Source organism: Stegostoma tigrinum, chromosome 5 (assembly GCF_030684315.1).
Source record: "Stegostoma tigrinum isolate sSteTig4 chromosome 5, sSteTig4.hap1, whole genome shotgun sequence".
Taxonomy (NCBI): Eukaryota; Metazoa; Chordata; class Chondrichthyes; order Orectolobiformes; family Stegostomatidae; genus Stegostoma; species Stegostoma tigrinum.
This window is the reverse complement of record NC_081358.1, coordinates 111,868,461-111,895,507: the sequence shown is the minus strand read 5'-3', so window position 1 is coordinate 111,895,507 and position 27,047 is coordinate 111,868,461. Positions and strand designations below refer to the sequence as shown.

Here is a 27,047-nt window from a genome sequence, read left to right as displayed (position 1 = left end):
GTGCTACAGATGCACGACCTTCAGAGAAAAAAATTCCTCCTCATCTCAGTCTTAAATGGGTGACCCCTTATTCTAACATTTTGTTTTCTGGTGACAGACTCTCCCACAAGGGAAAGTAATCTTTTCATATCTATTGTCAGGTCCCTAAGAATCTTGTATGTTTCAATAAAGACAACTTTCATTCATCTTAATTCCCATGGGTACAGGTCCAACTCACTCAATACCTGGTAATAGCTTCAGCAACTTTCTCTGGACAGCCTCCAATGCCAGTATATCTTTCCTTAGATAAGGGTCTCAAACTATTCATAGTATCCCAGCTGTAGTCTGACTAGTCACTTGTATAATTTTAGTAAAACGTCCCACTTTTATATTCCACACTCTTCGAAATAAAGGCCAATGTCCTACTTGCTTCCCCTGGTACCTGCTGAATTAAAAGAAACCTAAAGAACTGCAGATACTGTAAATCAGAAACAAAAGCAGAAGTTGCTGAAAAAGCCCAGTAGGTCTGGCAGCATCTGTGAAGAGAAACCAGAGTTAACATTTCAGGTCTGGTGGCCCTTCCTCAGAAATGGGTGGTTAACTCTCATTTTTCTTCACAGATGCTGCTAGACCTGTTGAGCTTTTCCAGCAATTTCTGTTTTCGTGCCTTATAAACTTGTTTTTGTTCTTTGTCATTCACTGACAAGGATGCCCAAATCTCCCTGATGCATAGCTTTCTGAAGTCTTTCTCCATTTGAATAATATTCAGCTCTTCGCTATTTCTTGCCCAAGTGTCTAACCTCACATTTCTGCACATTAAATTCCATTTGCTAAGTTTCTGCTCAACCGCTTAACCTGTCTATATCCCTCTGCACACACAGTCATCCTCACCACTTACCTTCCCTCCTATTTGTGGGTCGTAGGCTTTTTTTTTTAAAAAAAACAGTTCCCATATATACATTTATTACAGTCACGGGTACTTCTGTGTCTGGACTAACAATCTATATTCAGTTGTAGTTCCCCTACTGTAACTACTCTACAATGCTTACATCTTGCTTTAGTTCCTTTGCAGGCTTCTTCCCAGTAGTAGTCTGAAGACCACAGCGAGCAACATAAATGAACCCTTCTTGCATGTGGCCAAATTGATTCTGTCTTTAATACTCAGACATTATCTTTTTCTAGTATTGCAATCGTGGTCTTAAGATCACTATTGCCCCACTTTTTCTTCTTTTCCTATCTTTTCAGAACACCCTTTAACCAGGAATATTTAGTACCCAGTTATGCCCTTCCTTCAGCAAGATCTCAACACAGCATCATAATTCCACATGGCAGTCTGCACCAGAAACTCACCAATCTTATTACCATGCTTTGTGTATTCAGCTCAGCGCCTCAATCATGGCAACATTACTATAAGTTGCATTATAGCATTATAATTTTAAATATCATCCCATCCACACCCCCTTACTCTTCCCCCTCCACTCTTGCACCTGTTCATACTGTCTCTCCTTTTCCTTCTCTGCTCTCTTTCACTGCATGTTGTTGAGAACTGGATGGTGTCCAGTGCTGGGAAGCGAAGAGGTTTGGTGGAGAATTGGAAAGGTGTGCAATCCAGAAGACTGTGGTTCTAAGATACATAATGGCTAGGAGAATTTTTATCTCCCAGAGTTGGTCACCTTGCTGAAGTCAACACAGAGGTATCAGAGAACAAAGAGTATCATCAGTTCAAACGAAAGAGATGATGAAATTCTTGTGAAAACATTTGAAAATACTAAATAAAACATCTTTATATTATCACCTGTAAGAAGCTGCGTTTGATGCTTGTGTGCCTCCTTCCACAAATTTAATAAGCTGTGATTATTTTTGAACATACAATAGGGGAGGCAATTTGAATTTATTTTTAAAAAACTGTAAATAAGAGGCCTCTGATGACCATGAAACCATTGCCAATTGTTGGAAAAACCCATCTGACTCATCAATGTTCTTCAGAGAAGGAAATCTGCCATCCTCATGTGCTCTGGCTTACATGTGACCCCAGATGCACAATACTGCGGTTGACTCTCAACCGCCCTCTGAAAATGGCCAAGCAAGCCACTTAGCCATAACAATCATGACAAAGTCTCAACAAAGAAGCGAAACCAGATGGACAACCTGGTATCGACCTAAGCACTGGAAACAACAACAAAAACGGTCAACTTTGCAAAGTCTTCAAGGGGCTAATGCTAAAATTGGGAGAGCAGTCTCACAGACTCAGAAAACCATACTTCAAAGACAACATTCCAGACATTACTATCAACATCCTTGGGTATGTCCTGTCCCACCAGCAGGATAGAGTCAGCAGAGGTGGCAGCACAGTGGTATAAAATCAGGAGACAGCCCTCAACATTGATTCCAGACAGAAATTTACGAGGATGGTGCCAGAGACTGACTGATTTATAGGGAGAGGTTGTACAAGCTGGGACCTTTCTCTTTAGAGCATAGGAGACCAAGGGACAATCTTCTGGAGGTATACAAGAACATGAGCAGCATGGATAGGGTGAATGCACTCAGTCTTTTTCCCAGGAGTGGGGAATTGAGGACTAGAGGGCATCAGTTTAAAGTAAGAGAGGAAAGAATACATGTGAACCTAAGGGCAACTTTTTTTTTACACAGGGAGTGGTATGCATATGGAATGAGCTGCCAGCGGAAGTTTTTCAGGCAGGTACATTAACAACATTTAAAATGCATTCAGACTAATACATAGATAGGAGGCTTTAAAAGGATATGGGCCAAGTGCAGGGAAATGGGGATATTTTGGCCGGCATGGAACAGTTTGAGCCAAAGGGCCTGTCTCCTTGCCATGGGACTATAACCCAGTGAAGCCCCAGACAGGACTACTTATATATCAAGAAACATTGGCAGCAAATGACAGGAATCAGGGAGCAAACGCTCCACTGATTGGAGGCATACCTGGCACATAAGATGATGGACATAGTTATTGGAGATCAGTCATGTCAGCTCCGGGAGATCTCTGCAAGAGGTCCCATGGTAGTGTCCTAAGCCCAAGCATCTTCAGCTACGGGGGCCAAATAGGACTTTGAACTCACGGCTCCTGGTTCAGGGATAGGGGCAGTACAACTGTGCCACAAGAGAATGTGCATATATCTTGAGTACTGTATAACTCTGATCTCATTATTTAAGAAAGGTTATAGTTACAAGAGAAACAATGCAGTGAAGTTGAACTTGGCTGATTCCTGGGATGAAGGCATTGATTCTGGAACAGGTGGACCTAGGCTGAGGAGTGGCAGATGGAGTTTAATTTAGATAAATGTGAGGTATTGCATTTTGGTAAATCAAACAAGGGCAGGGTGTATACAAGTAATGGTAAAGCAATGGACAGTGTTGTAGAACAGAGACACCTAGGGGTTCAGGTACATTATTCTTTGAAATTTGCATGACAATTAGACAGGGTGTTAAGGCGTTGAGCACATTTCCTTCATTGCTCAGACATTTGAATATCGGAGATGGGACACCATGTTCAGGTTGTACAGGGCATTGGTGAGGCCTCTTGTGGAGTATTGTATGCAGTCTTAGTTGCCCTGCTTTAGGGAGGATGTTATGAAACTGATTTGGGTTCAGAATAGATTTACAAGGATATTGCCAGGAATGGAGGGTTTGAGTTGTAAGGAGAGGCTGGATAGGCTGGGGCATTTTTCACTGAAGTATGGAAGGTTGAGGGGTAACCTTATAGAGGTTTATAAAATCATGAGACATAGATAAGGTAAATAGCAAAGGTCTTTCCTTAAAGTGGGGCAGTTCAAAACTAAGGGGCAAACTTTTAAGGCGAGAAGAGAAAGACTTAGAAGGTACACAAGGGGCTTTTTTTTTTAAAAACACACAGTGCGGTTCGTGCGTGGAACGAACTTACAGAGGAAGTGATAGATTCACAATGTTTAAAAGACACTCAATAAGCAATATATAGGAAAGGTTTGGAGGGGTATGGGCCAAATGCAGGCAGGTGGGACTAGTTTAGTTTGGGAACATGGTTGGCATAGACTAGTTGAAGCAAAGGGTCCATTTTCGTGCTCTATGACTCTACAACTGCCAGTTCAATTGCAGGGTAGACATCTCTGCAGCCTCAGGAGCAGTAGCCACTATTGCAGCTGCATCCAGTGGAAGAGGACATAGTGGTTGATGTGTACCACTCACAACCAGCTAAATGGGGTCTGAAAGTCTGTGAATAGCTAAAGTCCTAACCCAATTTCTGCAGTACCCTACTAATCACTACCTTCTATTCAAAAAAAGAAGTATTTATTTCTGCCCTTTGTTTCCTGTCTGTTAAGCAATTTTCTATCCTTCTCTATATATTACTCCCACACGTTAATTTCTTATATGGGATTCTGTTGAAACCCTTATGGAAGTCTGAATAAACCATATCATTGGCTGTCCCTGATTAACTCTGCTAGTTACATCCTCAAAGAATTTCAGTAGATCTGTCAAGTAATGTTTCCCTTTTTGTAAACCCATGCTGACTGTGTCTGATACTACCGCTGTTTTCTAAGTGCTCTGGTGTAAAATCTTTTATAAAAGGACTCGAGTATCTTCCACACTGCTGATATCAGACTCACTGGTCTATAATTCTGTTTTCTCTTTACCTGTCTTTTAAAGTTGTGGGGTTACATAGCTACTGTCCAATCTGTAGGAACTGTTCCATTGAAGTCCTTGGAAGATGACCACAATGCATCCACTGTTTCTCACTTCCCTAAGTACTCTGGGATGTAGACTATCAGGCCCTGGAAATTTAATGACCTCAAAACCCTTCAATTTCTCCAACACCATTTCCCTACTCATATGGATTTGCTTCAGTTGCTTCTTCTCACAAAACCCTGTGTTCTCCATCATTTCTGGTATGTTATTTGCGTCTTCCCTTGTGAAGACAGAAGCTAAGTATGAATTTAGTTTCTCAGTTATTTTTTGATCCCATTAGAAATTCCTCCATTTCCAATTCTGAGGAACCTACATTAGTTTTCAACAATCCTTTTCTTTTCACATACTTAAGGAAACTTTTACAGTCAGTTCATATGTTTCTAACAAGCTTACTCTCATACTCTGTTTTCCCCCTTTTGATCAATCACTGGGCCCCCTTTGCTGATTTCAAAACCATTTCTAATCTTCAGGTCTGTTGTTTTTTCCCTTGCCAATTTGCCCACTTCCCTTTCCTGCATCAAATACAATCCCTAATTTCCCTTAAAAGCCATGGTTTAGCCACCATTCTCCTTGGACTCCTGCACCAGACAGAAATAAACAATTTTTGTAGTTCATTCATTAGCTCTTTCAATACTTGTCATTACCTATTCAATGTCTTTCCTTTCAATAACATTTCCCAAACCATTACAGCTAACTCACACCTCATACCGTCATGGTTTCCTGGAACAATCAGGACCCTAGTCTCAGAATCAACTATCTTATTCTTCAACTGATGCAGAATTCTATCATATTATGATCCCACGGTATTTCTCACAGCCGCATTACCAATTATTCCTTCTCACTGCATGGTAGCCAGCCGAAGATATTCTGTTCTCTTGCTGGTCCCTCAACACATTGGTCCAGCAGTCACCGAATTAGCTGCCTGCTCTAAAATGTACCAGTCCACCTCTTCTATGTTCCATTGCACGGCAGGGTCATTCCCTATAACCACCCCCAAGAATCCAGTCACCTCAGAAAAACCTTGTTCTAAGATTGACAAAAATCATCTCAGTTGAATAGCTTCTGTTGTTGGTCAAATTTTCAAACAGAGAAAGAAAGAGAATATCACAAAGCCCATGCGACATCAGCAAAGAACTAAAAAGGAAGTGAAAGCAAGAAAAGCAACTCTGAGTCCTGCGGTCCAGACTGGTGTTATTGAACAAGATTCCCTGATCATTGCTTTTCTTTTCCCACTATTTATAAACATGTTGTGTCTGTCATTGTCTATAAATGCTTATGAAGAGGGTAATTTTTAAAAAGTATCGAGTTTTAGGTTGCAGATTCATAACCTAGCATTTCAAATTTCCCAATTACAATTGGTTAAGGGCAATTTGTTTATAATAAACAGTTATTTTCTTGTTAAGTCAAGAAACCTGGTGAGTGTTTTCTTTTAACCCAAGTTCAGTCAGGTAATTGGGGACAATGACTAGCTTGATTAAATCTTCACACTTGTGACAACTACAGGAATATTAGGGCTTGGTTTCCAGCGCACTACCTAGATTAGTCCTGACAATATGCAAATAATTGTTTAGTGTATATGCATCATTTGTCATCTGTCACCGAGCATATTACAAGAACAATTCACAAAGTCTAAATAACAAATTTTAAAAAAGATAAGCAATATGAGATTGATGAAACTAATAGGAATATGTTTAGCTGATTTTTTAAAAAAGATATCTTTAATATTTCAGCTCAACATCTTTCCCAATTTTCAGTAGTAATCTAAGATCAAAACCTTTCATATTGATCATCATTGGAAAGTATTCCAACAGATTTCAGCTCAATAACAGTACTGACTCACCCGGACATCAGTGGCATCACCATGCCTGATGTTCATGACCCAAGTCGAGGGCTCATTATTGCTCTCAAAATAATGGAAGACCTTCAGTACTCGTTCCATGGTACCAGGAGATCGTTCCATACTCAAACGAGACTTGGCTCCTGAACCTGCTGTGTGATTCAAGTTCGGATCAAGGTAAGCAGCTGCCATGCTTCTACGGGATGCTATGTGTCGGTCATATTCTACGGAGATCAAAATTAAAAGTTAGAAACAAAAATCTACAGCTAAGTAAACACATGTTTTGACATGAAGAAAAATCAAAATCGTACTAAGTGTTGGAACAAAATGTAAAAGTGTAAGTAAGAGTAAAGGCTGAATATCAAACAGTGTTCCTGACTGCTCATCATCTTACAAACATCCCATTGTATAATTATTTCACACAAATCTTAGTGTCAATTGTTGAGTTGTAACAAAATGAACCAAAACCAAAATGACGATCCATTTAGATTTTAGAAATTAGAGCCAATAAAAATTTGATTTATCTAATGTTAAAAACAGAAAGTACTGCAGAAATTCAGGAGGAGTTCCAAAGAAAAGTCATCGGGGAATATGAAACATGAATTTATTTTCCTCTCTACTTGGACATTGTCAGACCTGCTAGGTTACTCCAGCAGTTTCTGTTTTTATGTCAGATCTCCAGCAACCACAGTTCTTTATTTTATTTTAGTTTCTTTGGTGCCTTACTGCATAACGTATCAATGATTGTCTCATTGTTGGCAGTTTCAACTAATCCAGTTGTAGATTCAAATCCCAATGTAGAGACTTCAAGGCACAACTTAAGTCTAGTGCAGTACGGAGAGTGTTGTCTTCCAGATGAGACGTAAAAGCAAGGTTCCATATGGTCTCTTAGGGGTTCATTAGAAAATTCTTAACATTACTCAAAGTAAAGCAGCACGGTCTAATTGTCCCAAACAAATTTATTACCTCACCCCACTAAAAATAGATTATCTGGTCATTTAGTACTGCCTTCTGTGGGACTTTGCTATCTGCAAGTGTCTATAATGTAGGTAATTACAGCAGCCATGCGATATAACAGCTATGCGATTGCCTGCTTAGCCCTTAGATCACCCTGAATGACACAAAATAAAAGCATTCTTATTTTTACTTTCTTCTCTTTGTTCTTCACACTATACCATTTGAGTGCTGCAAGCATTTTGTCTTAACTTCAGATCTTCAGCAACTGTAATTCTTGTGATTTTTTGTTTTAGGTATTTCGAATTCTGTGCAACCATAGTTAATCCAAACTGAACTAAAACTACTAATGCATGATGAATCATTTGGTTAAGGACCATTCATGGCATTACTAGTCTGATTGTTATACTACAGCTTGCCCACTAACTCCTTCACATCTTAGGGTTTTAAGCTTTCAATTAGATTTCTCAAGCTTATGACTGTGCCCATTTAGGTGCTCATTAGAAAGGGTAATGTTAATAACATATTAAATGTTTTACAAACAAATTATTTAATAAAATCATGAATAAATTATAGCTACAAAACAGTTAAACTTTCATGATAGAATTGTTTGAAAGGCAGATTTCATTTTGAAGAATCACTGGACATTTATTTCATTATTAAATATTGCACTTATAACAGCATGATAGGACACAACAATCATTGGACACTAAAGACTTTAAGGCCAATAGTGTTACTACTTTTCTGAAGTAGAAACCTTGGTATTCAATTTATACACATTAAGCTCTCATAAACAGTAATGGGATAAGAACAAGAGAATCTGTTTTATTTGATTTTGATCTGAGCGTAAATATTGGCAATGATGCCTGGGCTAACTCCCATTTTGTTTTTGAGTATTACTAAGCAAAGATATATGATGTTGAAGTTTTTGTCAAGAAATATGAATGGAAATGGAAACATTTAAGCTGTATGAGAAGACAATGCTGATTGTTTGACAAGTGAGTCTGATTCATAGAAACACTGATGATGGCAATGTATCAGCTGAATGAATGAATTTTGAACGTGACAGGTTGACTCAAACTAGTCCACGCACTGATGGGATGTAATAAACGAACCAGAGAATCACTGTCACGCATTTTGCTGAGTTAAAACAGGCACAATGTATTTACATGCTCTTTCAGTCTGCAAAGAACAGTTCCGTTGTACGCAGATTCCAGCATATGCTAGAGTGCCACACTGCAAGCTTGAATAACAAGTCTAAATTAGTTGCCAGAATAATCATTGGAACGTACTGAAATAATCAGCAAGCATTGTCCAAACATTGAGGCATATCAAATGTTGGATATTGTGGTTTGAGTTCTGCAAACATGTGCTGCTTGGGAATGGTAAGTACCTCGACTGGTGCAAATTTGCAATTATATGTTGTTTGATACAACCCACCAGTCTTTGGGATGTACAGCTGTCATATCTAGCATCACACCAGCATAAATTCATTTACTGCATTCCACAATGTATGGTAGGTCACCTTTCAGGATTGACAGCAACATCCTGCTCATAGTGGACAACACTCATACAATCATAGAGCCACAGCACCTGACAGCACAAAAACAGACCCTTCAGCCCAACTCATCTATGCCAAGCAGATATCCTAAGTTAATGTAGTCCCATTTACCAGTATTTGATCCATATCCTTCCTATTCATGGACGCATCCAGATGCCTTGTAAGGGTTGTAATTGCACCTACCTTCACTATCTCCTAAGGCAGCTTGTTCCATATACGCACCACCCTTTAGGTGAAAAAAGTTACCCCTTGGGCCCTTTTTAAATTTTTCGCCTCTCACCTCAAACCTATGCCCGCTAGTTTTGGACTCCCCTACCCTGGGGAAAAGAACTTGGCTACTTAACTGTGTCCCTCATGATTTTATAAACTTCTGTAAGGTCACCCTCAGCCTTTGACACCCCAGTCTATTCAGCCTCTCGCTTTTGCTTAAAGCTTCCAACCCTGGCAACACCCTTGTAAATTCTTTCTGAACACTTTCAAGTTTAACAACACATTCCTTATAGCAGGGAGGCCAGAATTGAATGCAGTATTCCAAAAGTGACCGACCCAATGTCCTCTGCAGCCACATCATGACATCACAACTCCTATACTCAATGCACTGACCAATTACGGCAAGGGTACCAAACGCCTTCTTCACCACCCTGTCTACCTGAGACTCTACTTTCAAGGAACTATGAACCTGTACCCCAAGGTTTTTTTTTGTTTGACAACACTCCCCAGAGCCCAAGTGTGTAAGTCCTGCCCTTATTTGCTTTACCAAAATGTAAATTAAATTCCAACTGCCATTCCTTAGCTAATCATCCCATCTGATCAAGGTCCTCTTGAAACTGGAGATAACATTTTTCACTGTCCACTACATCATCAATTTTGGTGTCATATGCAAACTTACTAACCATACCTCCTATGTTCAAATCCAAATAATTTATATAAATGATAAGAAGCAGTGGGACTCAGCACCAATCCTTGCAGCACACCACTGGTCACAAGTCTCCAATCCAAGAAACAACCTCTCCCCTCCCCCCACTGCATCCCAAAACCAGCCCAGCTCGTCCCCACCTCACTAACCTATTCCTCGTCTCACCTATCCCCTCCTCCCAACTCAAGCCGCACCTTCATTTCCTACCTACTAACCTCATCCCGCCCCCTGGACCTGTCCGTCCTCCCAGGACTGACCTATCCCCTTGCTACCTCCGCATCTACACTCACCTCTACAGGCTCCATCCCCACCCCTTTAACTTGTCTGTCTCCTCTCCACCTATCTTCTCCTCTATCCACCTTCGATCCGCCTCCCCCTTTCTCCCTATTTATTTCAGAACTCTCTCCCCATCCCCCTTTTCTGACGAAGGGTCGAGGCCCAAAACGTCAGCTTTTGTGCTCCTAAGATGCTGCTTGGCCTGCTGTGTTCATCCAGCTCCACACTTTGTTGTCTCTATTTCCACCAGCACCCTGTCTCCTACCTTCAAGTCAATTTTGTATACAAGTGGCTAGTTCTCCCTGGATTCCATGTGAGCTAACCTTTCTAACCAGGCTACCATGTGGAACATGGTTGAATGCATTGCTGAAGTTCATACAGACAATGTCCATCGTTCTGCCTTCATCAATCTTCTTTGTCACTTTTTCAAATACAGCTCATGCTGCTGCTGCAAGTAGCAACGCAAAAAAAAGTAGCAAAAAATAATCTGATCAGGGTCGTGATTACCCTGCAAATTGGCTTTGGATGTACCTTGTTTCAGCAACAGGCCTTGAGTTCCATGCCCCATAAGATGGGCCTTCTTTGTTCACCATTAACGTTTGATACTGCACTAGCCTTTCTGGTAACCTTCTTCTGGTTACCTTCTACATATTCTTCATCCCAACTTCATATTGAAATCCCCCATGATTACTGTAACCTTGCCTTTCTTACATGTCTTTTCTATCCCCTGGTGTATCTTCTGCCACAAATCCTGACTACTGTTTAGAGGCCTGTACCTAACTCCCATTTGGGTTTTTAATACCTTTGTGGATCCTCAGCTACCCACACAGATTTACATCATCTGACTTTGTTTCTTGCTATTGATTTAATTTCATTTCTATTTAATAAAGGAACTCCACCCCCACCTGCCTGAATTTTCAATAAGATGTATATCCTTGGGTATTTAGCTCCCACTCCTGATCCCTTGCAGTCACGTCTCTGTGAAACCCATCACATCATATCTGCCAATATACCAAAAGCTCATTTACCTTATTTCATATACTGCATGCATTCAGATACAATAGCTGGTCATATATTGACCGTCCTGCTTCTCACTGTCATTCGTTTATCCAGCGTGCTTGAAGTTTGATTCCGAACCCGTTCCAAACATTTTGCCCAATTGTGTGTGCTGGAGATTTTAACAACCTCTCACAAGTTCTTCATCATCAATCACAGAATCATCACAGAATCCCTGCATTGTAGAAACAGGCTCTTTGGCCCAACAAGTCCTCACCGTCCCTTAGAGCATCCCACCCAGACCCATTCCCCTATAAGCCCGCCTAATCTACACTTCCCTGAACACTATGGACAATTTAGCTCAGTACAGTCAATCCAACTAACCTGCACATCTTTGGACTGTGGGAGGAAACCGGAGCACCCAGGCAAAATCCACGCAGACACAGGGAGAATGTGCAAACGCTGTACAGACAGTGTCACCTGAGGGTGGAATTAGACTCTGGGTCCCTGGTGCTGCGAGACAGCATGCTAACCACTGAGCCACCGTGCTGTTAATTTCTCTTGTATATTTCTATGCAGTTGAATCCACTCGTCACGTTAACCTGCTGTTATGTTTCCCACTGTCTATTATGCTTCATGGAGTTTTACTCTTCCCTTCCCCCACACCATTCAATTTATAGGCAGAGAGATCAAAAGATACAAATAGTGTGTGTAGAGTGTCAAGAGGCTGAATAAGAAATCTCTGCAAGGGATCAAAAATGTCAGATGGTGTGAGTAAAGTATAAACAGTTCAATAGCGAGTGAAGGGATGACCTATACTCCGATTACTTGACGCAAAGAGATAAATACAAAAAGTTAAAAATAAGGTGGTGTTGGAAACAAACCAAACAATTGGAATAGCATGATAGGTATAAGGGTCACATGCCAAGGGTCTAACCAATGTAACAAGTAATCCAAAATTGTACAAACTAATTAAGGTAGAGCAATCATAACAAGTTATCAAGGTGCTGGTGTCAAAGCAGATTAATAAGGAATATTAGAGATGCTGAGCAGTGTTGTGAGGGTTGCATGTAGTGCAACATGAACCCCAAATCATGGCTGAGACTGTCTTCATGGGTACAGAACTTGCCTACCAGTTTCTGTAATGGTGATTCTGCACTGTTCTGCATCTCAAAGGCCAACTTGGAGGGTGCTTATCCGAAGATCAGAGGTTGACTGCCCTTGACTGAAGTATTCCCCAACTAGGAGGGAACAATCCTGTCTGACAATTGCTGCATGGTGTCCATTCATCCGTTGCCGTAGCATCTGCATGGTCTTATCCTTGCCTACAGAGTACAAGGTAGACAATATTCGCCGAGGCACATGGGTATCTGCAGTGTACGTGGTGTTCTCGTGTGATGGTAGCATCCATGTCGACGATCTGACAAATCTTATCGAGGTTTCCATGGCAGGGTTGTGTGGTGTTGTGGTCGATGTTCTCTGGAAGGCTGGATCGTTTGCTGCAAACAATGGTCTGTTTAAGGTTCGGCGGTTGTTCGAAGGCAAAGGGATGATCTTGGATAGATGCTTGTAGTCATCGATGACATGTTGAAGGCTGCAAAGGACAAAGCGTTCCTCTGTTCCGGAGAAGTACTGGACGACAAAAAGTACCCTATCGGTCATGTCCTGTGTCTGTCTTCTGAGGAGGTCATTGCAGTTTTTCGCTGTGGCATGTCAGAACTGGCGATCAATAAGTTGAGCATTGTATCCCGTTCTTTTGAGGGCATCTTTAGATGTTCGCCGCATTCCCCCTCAGCTGAGCAGATCCTGTGTATACATAGGAAATGGCTTCTTTACTCTGTTTCAGGTAGAACCTAGAAAAGTGTAGCATCACGAGGTTACCTGTGGGCTTGCGAGAGAGTGAGGTACTGCGGTGTCCTTGATGGAGGTGTGTGTGTGTCCAAGAATGAGACTGATACTGAAGAGTAGTCCATGGTAAATCTGATGGTGGGATGAAACTCGTTGATAAAATTGTGTAGTTGTTTCAGTGAGTAATGCCACAAGTACAAAGGAAGAAATATCATCGATCTATCTGGTGTACAGCATTGCTTGCCAGTCCTGTGCAGTAAAGAAGTCTTGATCAAACTTGTGCATAAAAATGTTGGCATATTGGAGTACAAATTTGGTAGCCATGGCTATTCCATGTGTCTGGATGAAGGGCTGGTTGTAGAAGGTGAAGAAGGTGTGGTTGAGGATGAAGCTGATGAGTTGTAGTATGGCATTTGGAAATTGGCAGTTGTTGGTGTCAAGTACTGAGGCTGATGCCATCACCGTCGGGGATGCTGGTATAGAGAGTGTCAAAATGTCCATGGAGACAAGGAATGTTCCTGGTTAGACTGGGAAAAGCCAGGGAATGATAGACCAGTGAACCTGACATTAGTATGGGCAACTTGTTGGAGAGAATCTTGAGGAACAGGATTTACATGTATTTGGAAAGGCAAGGATTGATTAGGGACAGTCAACATGGCTCTGTGCATGGAAAATCGTGAATCCCTAACTTGACTGGAGTTTTTTGTAGAAGCAACAAAGTGGAGTCATGAGGGCAGAGTAACAGACTATGCGGACTTCAGCAAGGCATTCAACGAGGTTCCTGGTAGACTGGTTGCAAGATTTAACCACACGGATTACAAGGAGAACTAGCTATTTAGATACAGACCTGGTTTAAAGGTAGAAGACAGTGGGTGGTGATGGGGTGTAGCTTTTCAGACTGTGGGCCTGTGACCAGTGGTGTGCCACAAGGATCGCTGCTGGGTCTGCTGCTTTTTGTCAGCTATATAAATGATTTGGATGTGATCGTAAGAGGTATGGTTTGTAAGTTTGCAAATAACATTAAAATTGCAAATTTAGTGGACAGCGAAGAAGGTTATCATCAAATACAACAGGACCTAAATGAGATTGGCCAATGCACTGAAAGCGGCGGATAGGCATTAATTTATACAACTGAGGTACTGCATTTTTGGAAAGGCAAATTAGGGCAGATCTTATACACTGGGCAGCATTACTGAACAAAGTGACCTTTGAGTGTAGGTTCATAGTTTCTAGAAAATGGAGTCACACTTAGATAGGATAGTGAGGGCGGCGGTGGGTATGCTTACCTTTGTTGGTGACTGAATTGAGTATAGGAGTTGGGAGGTCATGTTGCAGCTGTACAAGACATTGGTTAGGCCACTTCTGGAGTATTGCATGCAATTCTGGTGGACATTGTGAAACTTAGAAGTGTTCAGAAAAGATTTATGAGGATGTTGTCAGGTTTGGAGGGTTTGAGTTATAGGGAGAGGTTGATTAGGCTGGGGTGTCAGAGGCTGAGGGGTGGCTTTATGGAGGTTTATAAAACCATGAGAGGCACGGATAGGGTAAACAGGCAAGGTCCTTTCCATGGGGTGGGGGGAAGAGATAAAAACTAGAGGGTGTAAGTTTAAGGTGACAGGGGCAACATATAAAAGAGACCTAAGGGCAACATTTTCCACAGGGGTTGGTGCATGTATGGAATGAACTGCCAGAGAAAATGATGGAGGCTGGTACGATTAGCTTTTCTGTGCTGTCATAATTGTTTGTGCTGACAAAAATTTTCTTATACAATAGACTTTTTTCAGGGTTAAAAAGGAACAAACATTAATTATGTACACAAAAAGTTTTCATGTAGGATTTAAGATATGAAAACAAGCATAGTAATTACAGAGATAGCAAGGTGTAGAGCTAGATGAACACAGCAGGCCAAGCAGCACAGAGGAGCAGGAAGGCTGATGTTTCGGGCCAAGACCCTTCAGAAAGAGGGGTCTAGGCACGAAATATCTGCCTTCCTGCTCCTCTGATGTTGCTTGGCTTGCTGTGTTCATCCAGCTCTACACCTCGTTATCTCAGATTCTCCAGCATCTACAGTTCCTACGATCATAGCAATTACAGACTCTTGCTTATTACAAAGCAGATCAGATGGCAGAAATTCCAAATCAGTATGAAAAGCATGGGTCAACAACTGTGTTTTCAGAACATGGTCACTAGTGAATGCAGGGAACTGATCCTACACATTTGTGCATTTCCATATGAATTGCAGAGCCCAGATAGGTTGCAGGAAACATCTTTCAGAAATAACACAAAGTGAAGAATGCGGCAATGCATCACTCTTTGGAATCTAGAATCTTAACAGCAGATTTTTTGACTATGGTGCCTATGCCAGACCTCAAACATAGCCATATAATCGATCCAAACTCTGGTTACTTTCCTAACATCCCTGCAATTTTACTCCTACAAGTACTTGACTTCACCTTCAAAAGTTGTAAATGAATCTGCTTCCATTGTCTTTTTAGGCAATACATTCTAAATCATTATCGTGCAACATTTTTTTTCTCCCTCAGATTCACAGGATAGTGCAAGATCATTCATACCACCAAGTCTACACTGGCTCTTTCAAAAAGTAAAAAGTTGATTCCCTCACCTTGTCCATATCCCTGCAATTTTTATCCTCCTTCAAGTGTATATCCAGCTTGCTTTTGAAGGATACCAACAGATCCATCAATCTGTCTAGCAGTGCATTCTAAATTTTAAATGAGTGTTACAAAAACAGGTTCTTTCCACACACTGGATCTTTCACTGATTGTTTAAATCCATGCCCTCTGGTTACTGACTGAAAACAAATGCCTTTTAACTATTCTATCTTAACACTGAAGGATTTTAAACAACAATCAATAAATTCAGTTGGTCTTCACTTCTTTGAGATTAGCCAAAGCTTCTCCAGTCTCTCCCTGGAGCCATTCTAGCAAAATGCTTTCTGCCTGCTGTGAAAACATTCACATTCTTGCCAACATATAGTGCCTAAATTGCACACAAAATCCCAGCTGGAGGAAAAGCAATGTTTTACGACAGGCTTAGCTCCATTTCCTGCCTTCTGCAATGGAATACAGAACATTACAGGCCCTTCAGTCCACGATGTTGTGCCGACCTATTATCTTACTAAGATCAATCAATCTTGCCTCTATTTATAAACCCCAAATTCCATATAGAACATAGAACAGTACAGCACAGAACAGGCCCTTCAGCCCACGATGTTGTGCCGACCATTGATCCTCATGTATGCACCCTCAAATTTCTGTGATCATATGCATGTCCAGCAGTCTCTTAAATGACCCCAATGACCTTGCTTCCACAACTGCTGCTGGCAACGCATTCCATGCTCTCACAACTCTCTGTGTAAAGAACTCGCCTCTGACATCCCCTCTATACTTTCCTCCAACCAGCTTAAAACTATGGCCCCTCGTGTTAGCCATTTCTGCCCTGGGAAATTGTCTCTGGCTATCAACTCTGTCTATGCCTCTCATTATCTTGTATACCTCAATTAGGTCCCCTCTCCTCCTCCTTTTCTCCAATGAAAAGAGGCCAAGCTCAGTCAACCTCTCTTCATAAGATAAGCCCTCCAGTCCAGGCAGCATCCTGGTAAACCTCCTCTGAACCCTCTCCAAAGTATCCACATCTTTCCTGCAATAGGGCGACCAGAACTGGACGCAGTATTCCAAGTGTGGCCTAACCAAAGTTTTATAGAGCTGCAACAAGATCTCACGACTCTTAAACTCAATCTCCCTGTTAATGAAAGCCAAAACACCATATGCTTTCTCAACAACCCTGTCCACTTGGGTGGCCATTTTTAGGGATCTATGTATCTGCACACCAAGATCCCTCTGTTCCTCCACGCTGCCAAGAATCCTATCCTTAATCCTGTACTCAGCTTTCAAATTCGACCTTCCAAAATGCATCACCTCGCATTTATCCAGGTTGAACTCCATCTGCCACCTCTCAGCCCATCTCTGCATCCTGTCGATGTCCCGCTGCAGCCTGCAACAGCCCTCTATACTGTCAATGACACCTCCAACCTTTGTGTCATCTGCAAAGTTGCTGACCCATCCTTCAATCCCCTCATCCAAGTCATTAATAAAAATTACAAAAATTACAAACAGTAGAGGCCCAAGGACAGAGCCCTGTGGAACACCACTCACCACTGACTTCCAGGCAGAATATTTTCCTTCTACTACCACTCGCTGTCTTCTGTTGGCCAGCCAATTCATCAACTTTAAAAAGGGAAATGGCCAGCCATTATCATCAACTGATTTAATCACCAATCCTGACACTCTGCCTCTCAGATCTTTGTTCGAGCATTTACTTAAATGCAACCCGTATACTGCAAGTAATGTTTAAACCATAAAACATAGGCCATTCAGCTCATCGAATTATTCGAAGAGACGTTGGTGGATTTGATAATCCTCGATTACATTTCACTGCCTTTTCCTTATAACCTTCAATTACTTCCTGATTAAAAGTCTACTTATCTCAGCCTTGACGAAAATTAACGACCCAACCCCAATAGCCATCTGTAGTAAATAATTTTGTATGTTCACTATTCTCTGAAAGAAACTTAAAAAGATGACCGCTTACTCTGAGATTATGTCCCTAGTCCAAAGCTCTTCAACTGGCCCAACTTACTCAACCTTTGCTCATGAGACAGTCCCTCCGTACCTGGGACTGCCTCCATTTGCGAATATATCTGTCCATTAATCTGTTCACGGTATTCCAACTGTGGTCTAACTAGTTTTAGCAACACTTCCCTACTTTAATACTCCCTCATTTTGAAATAAAGAACAACAATTCATTTGTCTTCTCTATTATCTGCTAAACTTGCATTTTAGCTTTGAGATTTACGCATGAAGACTTCCAAATCCCTGTGTTCTGCTTCTAATGACTTTCCCATTTTAAATAATTTTGAACTGCTTTTTTCACCCTGCCAAAACATTTACATTTTCTAATATTACATTCCATCTGCCAAGTTTTTGCCAACTCACTTAATCCTAAATATCCCCTAAGTAGATTCTAGATGTCATCCTCATCAATTGCCTTAGAAATACAGAAAATAGGAGCAGGATTAGACCATTCAGCTCTTCAAGTGTGCTCTGCCATTCAAAATGATCATGGTTGATCATCTAACTCCGTACACTGTTCCAGCTTTCTTCCCTTCAGCCATGACAAACATAATTAACTCCTTAATGAAAGCAATCAATGATTTGGTCTCAACTGCTATCTGTGGCAGAGAATTCCACATGCTTACAAATCCCTTGGTGAAGAAATTGCTCTTGATCCGAGTCCTAAAAGGCTACATCATATCCTTAGATTGTGACCCCTCATTCTGGACTCCCTGATCATCAGGAACATTCTTGCTGTGTTTATCCTTTCTAGTCCTGTTAGAACTTTGTAGGTTTGTCGATCCCCCCTCATTTGCTCCAGTAAGTATAGTCCTAATTGATTCAGTCTCTCTTCCTATGTCCTATCATTCAAATAATCAGCCTGATAAACCTTTGCTGCATTCTCTCCATTGCCAGAACATTCTTCATCTGATAAGGAGGAGACCCAAACTGCACACAATACATCAGGTATGGTCTTACTAAGGTCTTATTAAATTGCAGATCTGTACTCAAGTCCTCTCATTTCGAAGGCCAAAATATCATCTGCCTTCTTCACCACCTGTTACACCTGTATGCTTAATTTCAGCAACTGGTCTACAAGGACATCCAAATCTCATTACATTGTCATACAGTAAGGCACAGACCCTTCAGTGCAACCGCCCATGCAGAACATAATTCTAAATTAAAGTAGCTCTACCTGGCTGCTCCTGGCCCATATGCCTCCAAACCTTTCCCATTAATGTACTTATCCAAATGTATTTTGAACATTGCAATTGTACCCATCTCCCCGTTTCCTAATCTATCACCATTCAGATAATAATCTGCCTTCCAACCAAAAGTGGTAGGCTTACATTTATCCACATTCTACTTGATTTGTAATGCATTATCCACAGTCCCAAATTATCCAGCAGGGTCTGTTTCCGTGTTGTATGACTCTCGCTCTGACTTATCCAAACCACAGTGAAGCACCTCTGCATTCTCTTCACAGTGCACCGTCCCATCCAGTTGTGCATCATCAGCAGATCTGGAAATATTACATTTAAATTGTCTCATCTAAATCATATATACTGCGAATAGCTTGGGTCCTAGCACTGATTCTTGCGGTACCCCTTAGTCATTGGCTGCCACTCGGAAAATCACCAGTTTATTCATACTCTGTTTCCTGTGCGCCAACCAGTCCTCTATGTCACTACCCTAACCTCAATCCAATGTGCTTTAACTTCACTTTATGTGCGATTGTACATAAATCAATCCCGCCAGCTTACATTGCTACAATTCACTTTCCATATTCAAGTCAGTAATATACATTGAGATTGATTATGGCCCTAGCATTAACTCCTTTGGCATTCCATCAGTCACAGATTGCCAATCTAAAAATAGCCCCCTTATCACAACCCCCTATCCATGCTACTATATTACCTCCAACACCATAGGCTCTTATCTTATTAAGTAACTTAATGTGTACTGCCTTATCATGTTACTTCCTCAAATAATTCTAAAAGTTGTCAGGCATGATTTCCCCTTTGTGGATTCATGCTGACTCTACGTGACTGTATTATGCATTTCCAGGTGCTCTGCCTTTACATCCTTTATAATAGGCTCTAACATTTTCCCAACAACAGATGTTAAACTTACAGGTCTGTAGTTACTTGTTCTTTGCCTCCTTCAATTTTTAATTAAAAGTGTTACATTGGCGGTTTCCTAATCCTCTGGAATGTTCCTAGAATCTAAGGATTCCTGGAAGGGAATTTTTTTAAAAAATTCAACCGTGAAACATGTGCATCGCTGGCTGGCTAGCATTTACCGTCCGTCTCTAGCTGCCCTTGAGAAGGTGGTGGCAAGCTGCCTCCTTGGACTGTAGCTGTTCATGTGCTGTAGGTTGACCCACAATGCCCTTAGGGAGGGGATCCCAAGATTTTGAACCAGCAGCACCAATATATTTCTAAGTCAGGAGTGGAATGGAGGGGAACTTTCTAGTTATTCTGTTCCCATACGTCGTCTGCCCTTTACTTCTAGATGGAAGTGACAATGAGTTTGGAAGGTGTTATCTAAGGTTCCTTGGTGAATTTCTGCAGTGCATCTTGTAATTAGTGCTGCACTGCTACTCAGTGTCAGTGGTGGAAAGTGGAGAAAGTGGATGCTTGTGGGTGCGGTGCAAGTCAAGCAGCCTGTTTTGCCCTGGATGGTGGCAAGCTTCTTCAGTGTTGCTTGGAGATGCACCTATCCAGGCAAGTGGGGAATATTCCATCACACTTGGGATTTGTACCTTGGACAGGCTTTGGGGAGTCAGAAGGTAAGTTAATTGCCATAATATTCCTGCCACTGACCTGCTCTTGTAGCTACTGTGTTTACAGGGCTCCAGTCGAGTTTCTGGTCAATGGTAATTCCCAGGATGTTGATAGTGGGGAATTCAATGTTGGTGAAACTGTTAAATGTCGAGGGGACAGTGGTTAGACTGTCTCTGACTGCAGATGATCATTGCCTAGCATTTGTGTGGTGCGAATATTACTTGTCACTTGCTAGCTTAGGCCTGGATATTGTCCAGTTATTGTGGCATTATTGGCTGTTTCAGAATCAGAATTCAGAGTGTAGTGAAAAGTGTACAAAAGTCGCCATTCTCCAGAACAATTTTGGTTACAGAAGTGGAATTTTAAAAAAGGAGAAATAAAAGGAACCAGAAGGAAAGAAACATGTCCAGATCTTCTGAAAAACTCCCATCTCAAAAAAAGGTGAATTGAACATTCAGCCAGCCTGCAAGCCATCGATCGCCACATCCTTGCTGCCACTGCTGACTCAGGGGCTGGAAGAACTTTGCCCCTGCTGTTGCCACACCCTCTGATCTTTGGGCAGAGCTTTGTTGAACACTATGCAATCATTGGTGAACATCCCACTTCCGTTGAGAGTTCATTGATGAAGTAGCTGAAGATAATTGATCCAAAGGCACTAACCTGAGGATCTCTTGCAGAGATGTCCTGGAGGTGGGATGACTGACCTCCAACAACCACAACCATCTTTCTATGTGCCAGGTATGACTCCAGCCAGTGAAAAATTTGTCCTGATTCCACTTTTGATAGGACTCCTGGGCACTACCTTTAAGTCCATTGCAGCCTTGAAGTCAAGGGCTGCCAGCTCGCCTCTGGAATTCAGCTCTTTAGTCTATGCTTAAAGCAAGACTGTCACCAGGTCAGGAGTGGAGCAGCCCTTCAGAACACAAACTGGGTTTTAATGAGCAAGGTTATTGCTAAACAGGTGCTGCTTGATAGCACTGTCGATGACAACTTCCATCACTTTACTGGTTATCAAGAGTAGACTGTTGGGGTGGTCTCTGCCCAGTTGAATTTGCCCTGCTTTGTGTGTACAGAACATTTCTGACACTTTTCTAAATTGTTGGGTATATGCCAGTGTTGTAACTGTACTGGAAGAGTTTGGTCAGGGAAGTGGAAAGTTCTGGAGCACAATCTTCAGCAGTATTGCTGGAATATTGTCATGGCCCTGTAGCCTTTGCAGTGCCTCCAACCATTTCTTGATATTACCTCGAGTAGCCAAATTGGCTGAAGATTGAGGGACTACCGGAGGAAGCCAGAATGATCATCTACTTAGCACTTCTGGCTGAAGACTGCTGCAAATGCTTTAGCTTTATATTTTGCACTGAAAAACTGGGCTCTTCCATCATTGAGTATGGGGCTATTTATGGACCTTCTCCTTCAGTGAGTTGTTTAATTGTCCACCACCATTCACAAATGGATTCGGCAGATCTGCAGAACTTAAACTTGATTGTGGGATGACTTAGCTCTGTCTATCATTTGCTGCTTATGTTACTGGCATGCAAGTAGTCCTGTGTGGTAGCTTCAGTAATTTAACATATCATTTTTAAGTATGCCTGATACTGTTATTGGCATTGCTTTCCTGCACCCTTCCCTGAATCAGGGTTGACATGCTGGCTTGAAAGTAATGGTAGAGTGGGGTATATGCTGGGCCTTGAAGTTACAGATGGTGCTGGAATACAATTCTGCTGTTGGTGGTCTCATGGATGACCAATTTGCTAGATCGGTTTGAAGTCTGTCTCACGTAACATGGTGATAGTGCCACATAACACAATGGAGCATATTCTCAGTGTGATGGCAGAACATCATCTCCAGCATGACTATGCAGTGATGACTCTTACAGATACTGTCACAGATGCACCTGCAGCAGGCAGATGAGTAAGAATGAGCTCAAAGTATGCTTTTCCTTCTCATTGGTTCCCTTGCCATCTGACACTAACCCAGTCTTGGAGGTATGTTCTTATGAATTTAACCAACTCAAATCAGTAATGCTGCTGCTGAGCCACTCTTGGTAGTAGTCATTGGAATCCCCAGCCCAGAGTACATTCTGCACCCTTGCCACATCACTGCTTCCTCCAAGTGTAGTTCAACATGGACGAGTACTGATTCATCACCCACGGGAGGACAGTACATGGTAATCAGCAGGAGATTTCCTTGCCCACGTTCAACTTGAAGCTTGAGACTTCATGATATGCAGAATCAATATGAATACTACCAGAACAACTCAAAAAGAATGATATCTTACAATGTCTCGGTGTTGCTTAACTAATCTATTAGACAGTTCTCCCAACTTTGGCACTAACCCCCATGTGTTAACGAGAAGGACTTTGCAGGGTCAACAGGACTGTTTCTGCTGTTGTCTCTTCCAGTACGTAGGTTGATGCCAATTGGTCTATCCAGTTAAATTTCTTTGTTGAGATTTCATTGCGATTGATACAAAAGAATAGAGATACATTTCAGATATCAGGTGAAAGTCAACCAATTTGCTGTTGGTCTGGGGTTAAATGTAGGCCAGACCAGTTGAGAATGGCAAATTTCCTTCCCTGAAGAACATTAATGAATCAGATGGGATTTTCTGAACCAATGGTTTCATGATCATCAGTAGATTCTTAATTCTGTATCTATTATATTATTGAATTCAAATTTTGAACCAGACTCCAGAGAATATTAGCTGAGCTTCTGGATTAATAGTCTAGCAAAAATAACACTCTATTACTGCCACCCCAGGCATGCACTCTCTCTGTAGGAACTTGCTTGGGGGCATCTCATCAGGTCCAGGGGACTTAGTCTTTAGCTCTACTATGTCCTTAGCACTTTTTCTCCAGAAATTGTTATTGTTGTTATTTCCTCTCCTCCTTATGCTCCCTGAACATTTAGTATGCTCTTAAGAGTCTTCTGATGTGAAGATTTATGCAACACAATGATCCATTTCCACGTTCCTCTTTACTATTTCCAAAGTCTCATTCTGTAGGGAGCTTATGTTAACTTTGAGATAATAAAATGTGAGGCTGGATGAACACAGCAGGCCAAGCAGCATCTCAGGAGCACAAATGCTGACGTTTCGGGCCTAGACCCTTCATCAGAGAGGGGGATGGGGAGAGGGAACTGGAATAAATAGGGAGAGAGGGGGAGGCGGACCGAAGATGGAGAGTAAAGAAGATAGGTGGAGAGAGTATAGGTGGGGAGGTAGGGAGGGGATAGGTCAGTCCAGGGAAGACGGACAGGTCAAGGAGGTGGGATGAGGTTAGTAGGTAGATGGGGGTGCGGCTTGGGGTGGGAGGAAGGGATGGGTGAGAGGAAGAACTGGTTAGGGAGGCAGAGACAGGTTGGACTGGTTTTGGGATGCAGTGGGTGGAGGGGAGGAGCTGGGCTGGTTGTGTGGTGCAGTGGGGGGAGGGGACGAACTGGGCTGGTTTAGGGATGCAGTAGGGGAAGGGGAGATTTTGAAACTGGTGAAGTCCACATTGATACCATATGGCTGCAGGGTTCCCAGGCGGAATATGAGTTGCTGTTCCTGCAACCTTCGGGTGGCATCATTGTGGCAGTGCAGGAGGCCCATGATGGACATGTCATCTAGAGAATGGGAGGGGGAGTGGAAATGGTTTGCGACTGGGAGGTGCAGTTGTTTGTTGCGAACTGAGCGGAGGTGTTCTGCAAAGCGGTCCCCAAGCCTCCGCTTGGTTTCCCCAATGTAGAGGAAGCCGCACCGGGTACAGTGGATGCAGTATACCACATTGGCAGATGTGCAGGTGAACCTCTGCTTAATGTGGAATGTCATCTTGGGGCCTGGGATAGGGGTGAGGGAGGTGGTGTGGGGACAAGTGTAGCATTTCCTGCGGTTGCAGGGGAAGGTGCCGGGTGTGGTGGGGTTGGAGGGCAGTGTGGAGCGAACAAGGGAGTCACGGAGAGAGTGGTCTCTCCGGAAAGCAGACAGGGGTGGGGATGGAAAAATGTCTTGGGTGGTGGGATCGGATTATAAATGGCGGAAGTGTCGGAGGATGATGCGTTGTATCCGGAGGTTGGTAGGGTGGTGTGTGAGAACAAGGGGGATCCTCTTAGGGCGGTTGTGGCGGGGGCGGGGTGTGAGGGATGTGTTGCGGGAAATACGGGAGACGCGGCCAAGGGCGTTCTCGATCACTGTGGGGGGAAAGTTGTGGTCCTTAAAGAACTTGGACATCTGGGATGTGTGGAAGTGGAATGTCTTATCGTGGGAGCAGATGCGGCGGAGGCGGAGGAATTGGGAATAGGGGATGGAATTTTTGCAGGACGGTGGGTGGGAGGAGGTGTATTCTAGGTAGCTGTGGGAGTCGGTGGGCTTGAAATGGACATCAGTTACAAGCTGGTTGCCTGAGATGGAGACTGAGAGGTCCAGGAAGGTGAGGGATCTGCTAGAGATGGCCCAGGTGAACTGAAGGTTGGGGTGGAAGGTGTTGGTGAAGTGGATGAACTGTTCGAGCTCCTCTGGGGAGCAAGAGTCGGCGCCGATACAGTCATCAATGTACCGGAGGAAGAGGTGGGGTTTGGGGCCTGTGTAGGTGCGGAAGAGGGACTGTTCCACGTAATCTACAAAGAGGCAGGCATAGCTGGGGCCCATGCGGGTGCCCATGGCCACCCCCTTAGTCTGTAGGAAGTGGGAAGTGGGTTGTTCGCTCCACACTGCCCTCCAATCCCACCACACCCGGCACCTTCCCCTGCAACCGCAGGAAATGCTACACTTGTCCCCACACCTCCTCCCTCACCCCTATCCCAGGCCCCAAGATGACATTCCACATTAAGCAGAGGTTCACCTGCACATCTGCCAATGTGGTATACTGCATCCACTGTACCCGGTGCGGCTTCCTCTACATTGGGGAAACCAAGCGGAGGCTTGGGGACCGCTTTGCAGAACACCTCCGCTCAGTTCGCAACAAACAACTGCACCTCCCAGTCGCAAACCATTTCCACTCCCCCTCCCATTCTCTAGATGACATGTCCATCTAATCCAAGTTCCTCATGGTCACACTGAATGCTAAATTCTTCCATAGCGTGGTCATTGTTTCTACAGAATCTTTTATTTTGATATCATTTATCAAACCAACTTCATTTCACAACACCACCTCCTAAACAGCCTGATCCTTAGTTGGATTCATTAAATATTGTCTTAGAAATGGTTCTGAACACACGTTACGAATTCTTCCTTGTAGCCACCTCTGACAATCTGGTTACCCATGATTAACACAATGTCTTTTTTTTTAACAACCTCATTTAATATCTCAAATTCTTTCCTATCCTACTGAATAACAACTGCCAAGTAGTCTATAGATCACTCTTTCCAGTGTTTTCTTCCCTTTTTATTTCTCACTTAGACCCAATACGGATTCTATATCTTCTGATCCAGGATCAATTCTTGTCACAATTATTCCATCCCATACTAACAATGTTAGCCCATCAGCCTTTCTTTACTGCTTGACCCTTTGAAAGTCACTTACCACTGAATACTTAGTTCCCTGATTTGACTTCCGAGTAATCATGTTTCTACAATGGCTAGAGCACCATTACCGTTTACCTGTTTTTGTGCCATTTTATGTATTTTATTTCAAACGCTATGTGCATTCAAGTCAAAAGCTATTAATTTTGCTTTCACCAACCTTGATCCTAATTATTGCTGTTTTTCTATGTTTTTACACTTTGTCCACTTCTGTCCCACTCTGCATATCATTATTCAAATAGGTGCCTTGCAGACTTTGACACTTAGTGGCATCACCATCACTGAATTCCTCACTATCATCATCCCAGAGTTTATCGTGAAGCAGAAAATGAACTGGATAGATACATGAATAGGAAAGATTTGGAGGGATATGGGCCAGGGGCAGGCAAGTGGGTCTAGTTTAGTTTGGGATTATGTTTGGCATGGACTGGTTGGACCGAAAGGCCTGTTTCCGTGCTGCATGACTCTATAACTGCACCGTGGGTGTACATGCATCACATGGACTATAGACACCCAAGAAGCCAACTCACTATCACCTTCTCAAGGCAAGTTAGAAATGGTCAATAAGTGCTGGACTTGCAAAAGATGTCCACAGCCATGCAAATAAATAAGTAACATTGTTCTTCATCATCTTTCTAATTATGTTCCTTTTTTGTGTTAAAATTTCATCTGGAATCTGTCGCCTCCTTTTACTTTCAAGGGCGAACTATACAGTAAATGGAAAAGTCCTAGGGAAAATTGATGAACAGAGAGATCTGGGTGTTCAGGCCCATTGTTCCCTGAAGGTGACAACGCAGGTTAATAGGGTGGTCAAGAAGGCACATGGCATGCTTTCCTTCATTGGGTGGGGTATTGAGTACAAGAGTTGGCAGGTCATGTTGCAGTTGTATAGGACTTTGGTTCGGCCACATTTGGAGTACTGTGTACAGTTCTGGTCGCCACATTACCAAAAGGATGTGGATGCTTTGGAGAGGGTGCAGAGGAGGTTCACCAGGATGTTGCCTGGTATGGAGGGTGCTAGCTATGAAGAGAGGTTGAATAGATTTGAATTATTTTCATTAGAAAGACGGAGGT

The 27,047-nt window shown here is 42.5% G+C and overlaps 1 protein-coding gene across 18 annotated transcripts in view; it reads right to left on the bottom strand.

Moving 5' to 3' along the window:
- Positions 1-27,047, bottom strand: part of LOC125451742 (focal adhesion kinase 1) — a 481,699-nt gene that overhangs the window by 243,046 nt on the left and 211,606 nt on the right. For all 18 annotated transcript variants that reach the window (XM_059646207.1, XM_059646206.1, XM_059646200.1 and 15 more), the window contains one exon: positions 6,503-6,723. In XM_059646207.1, the coding sequence (XP_059502190.1) occupies positions 6,503-6,691 (189 nt within the window). In that variant the 5' untranslated portion in view covers positions 6,692-6,723. The remainder of the gene's footprint in view (positions 1-6,502; positions 6,724-27,047) is intronic.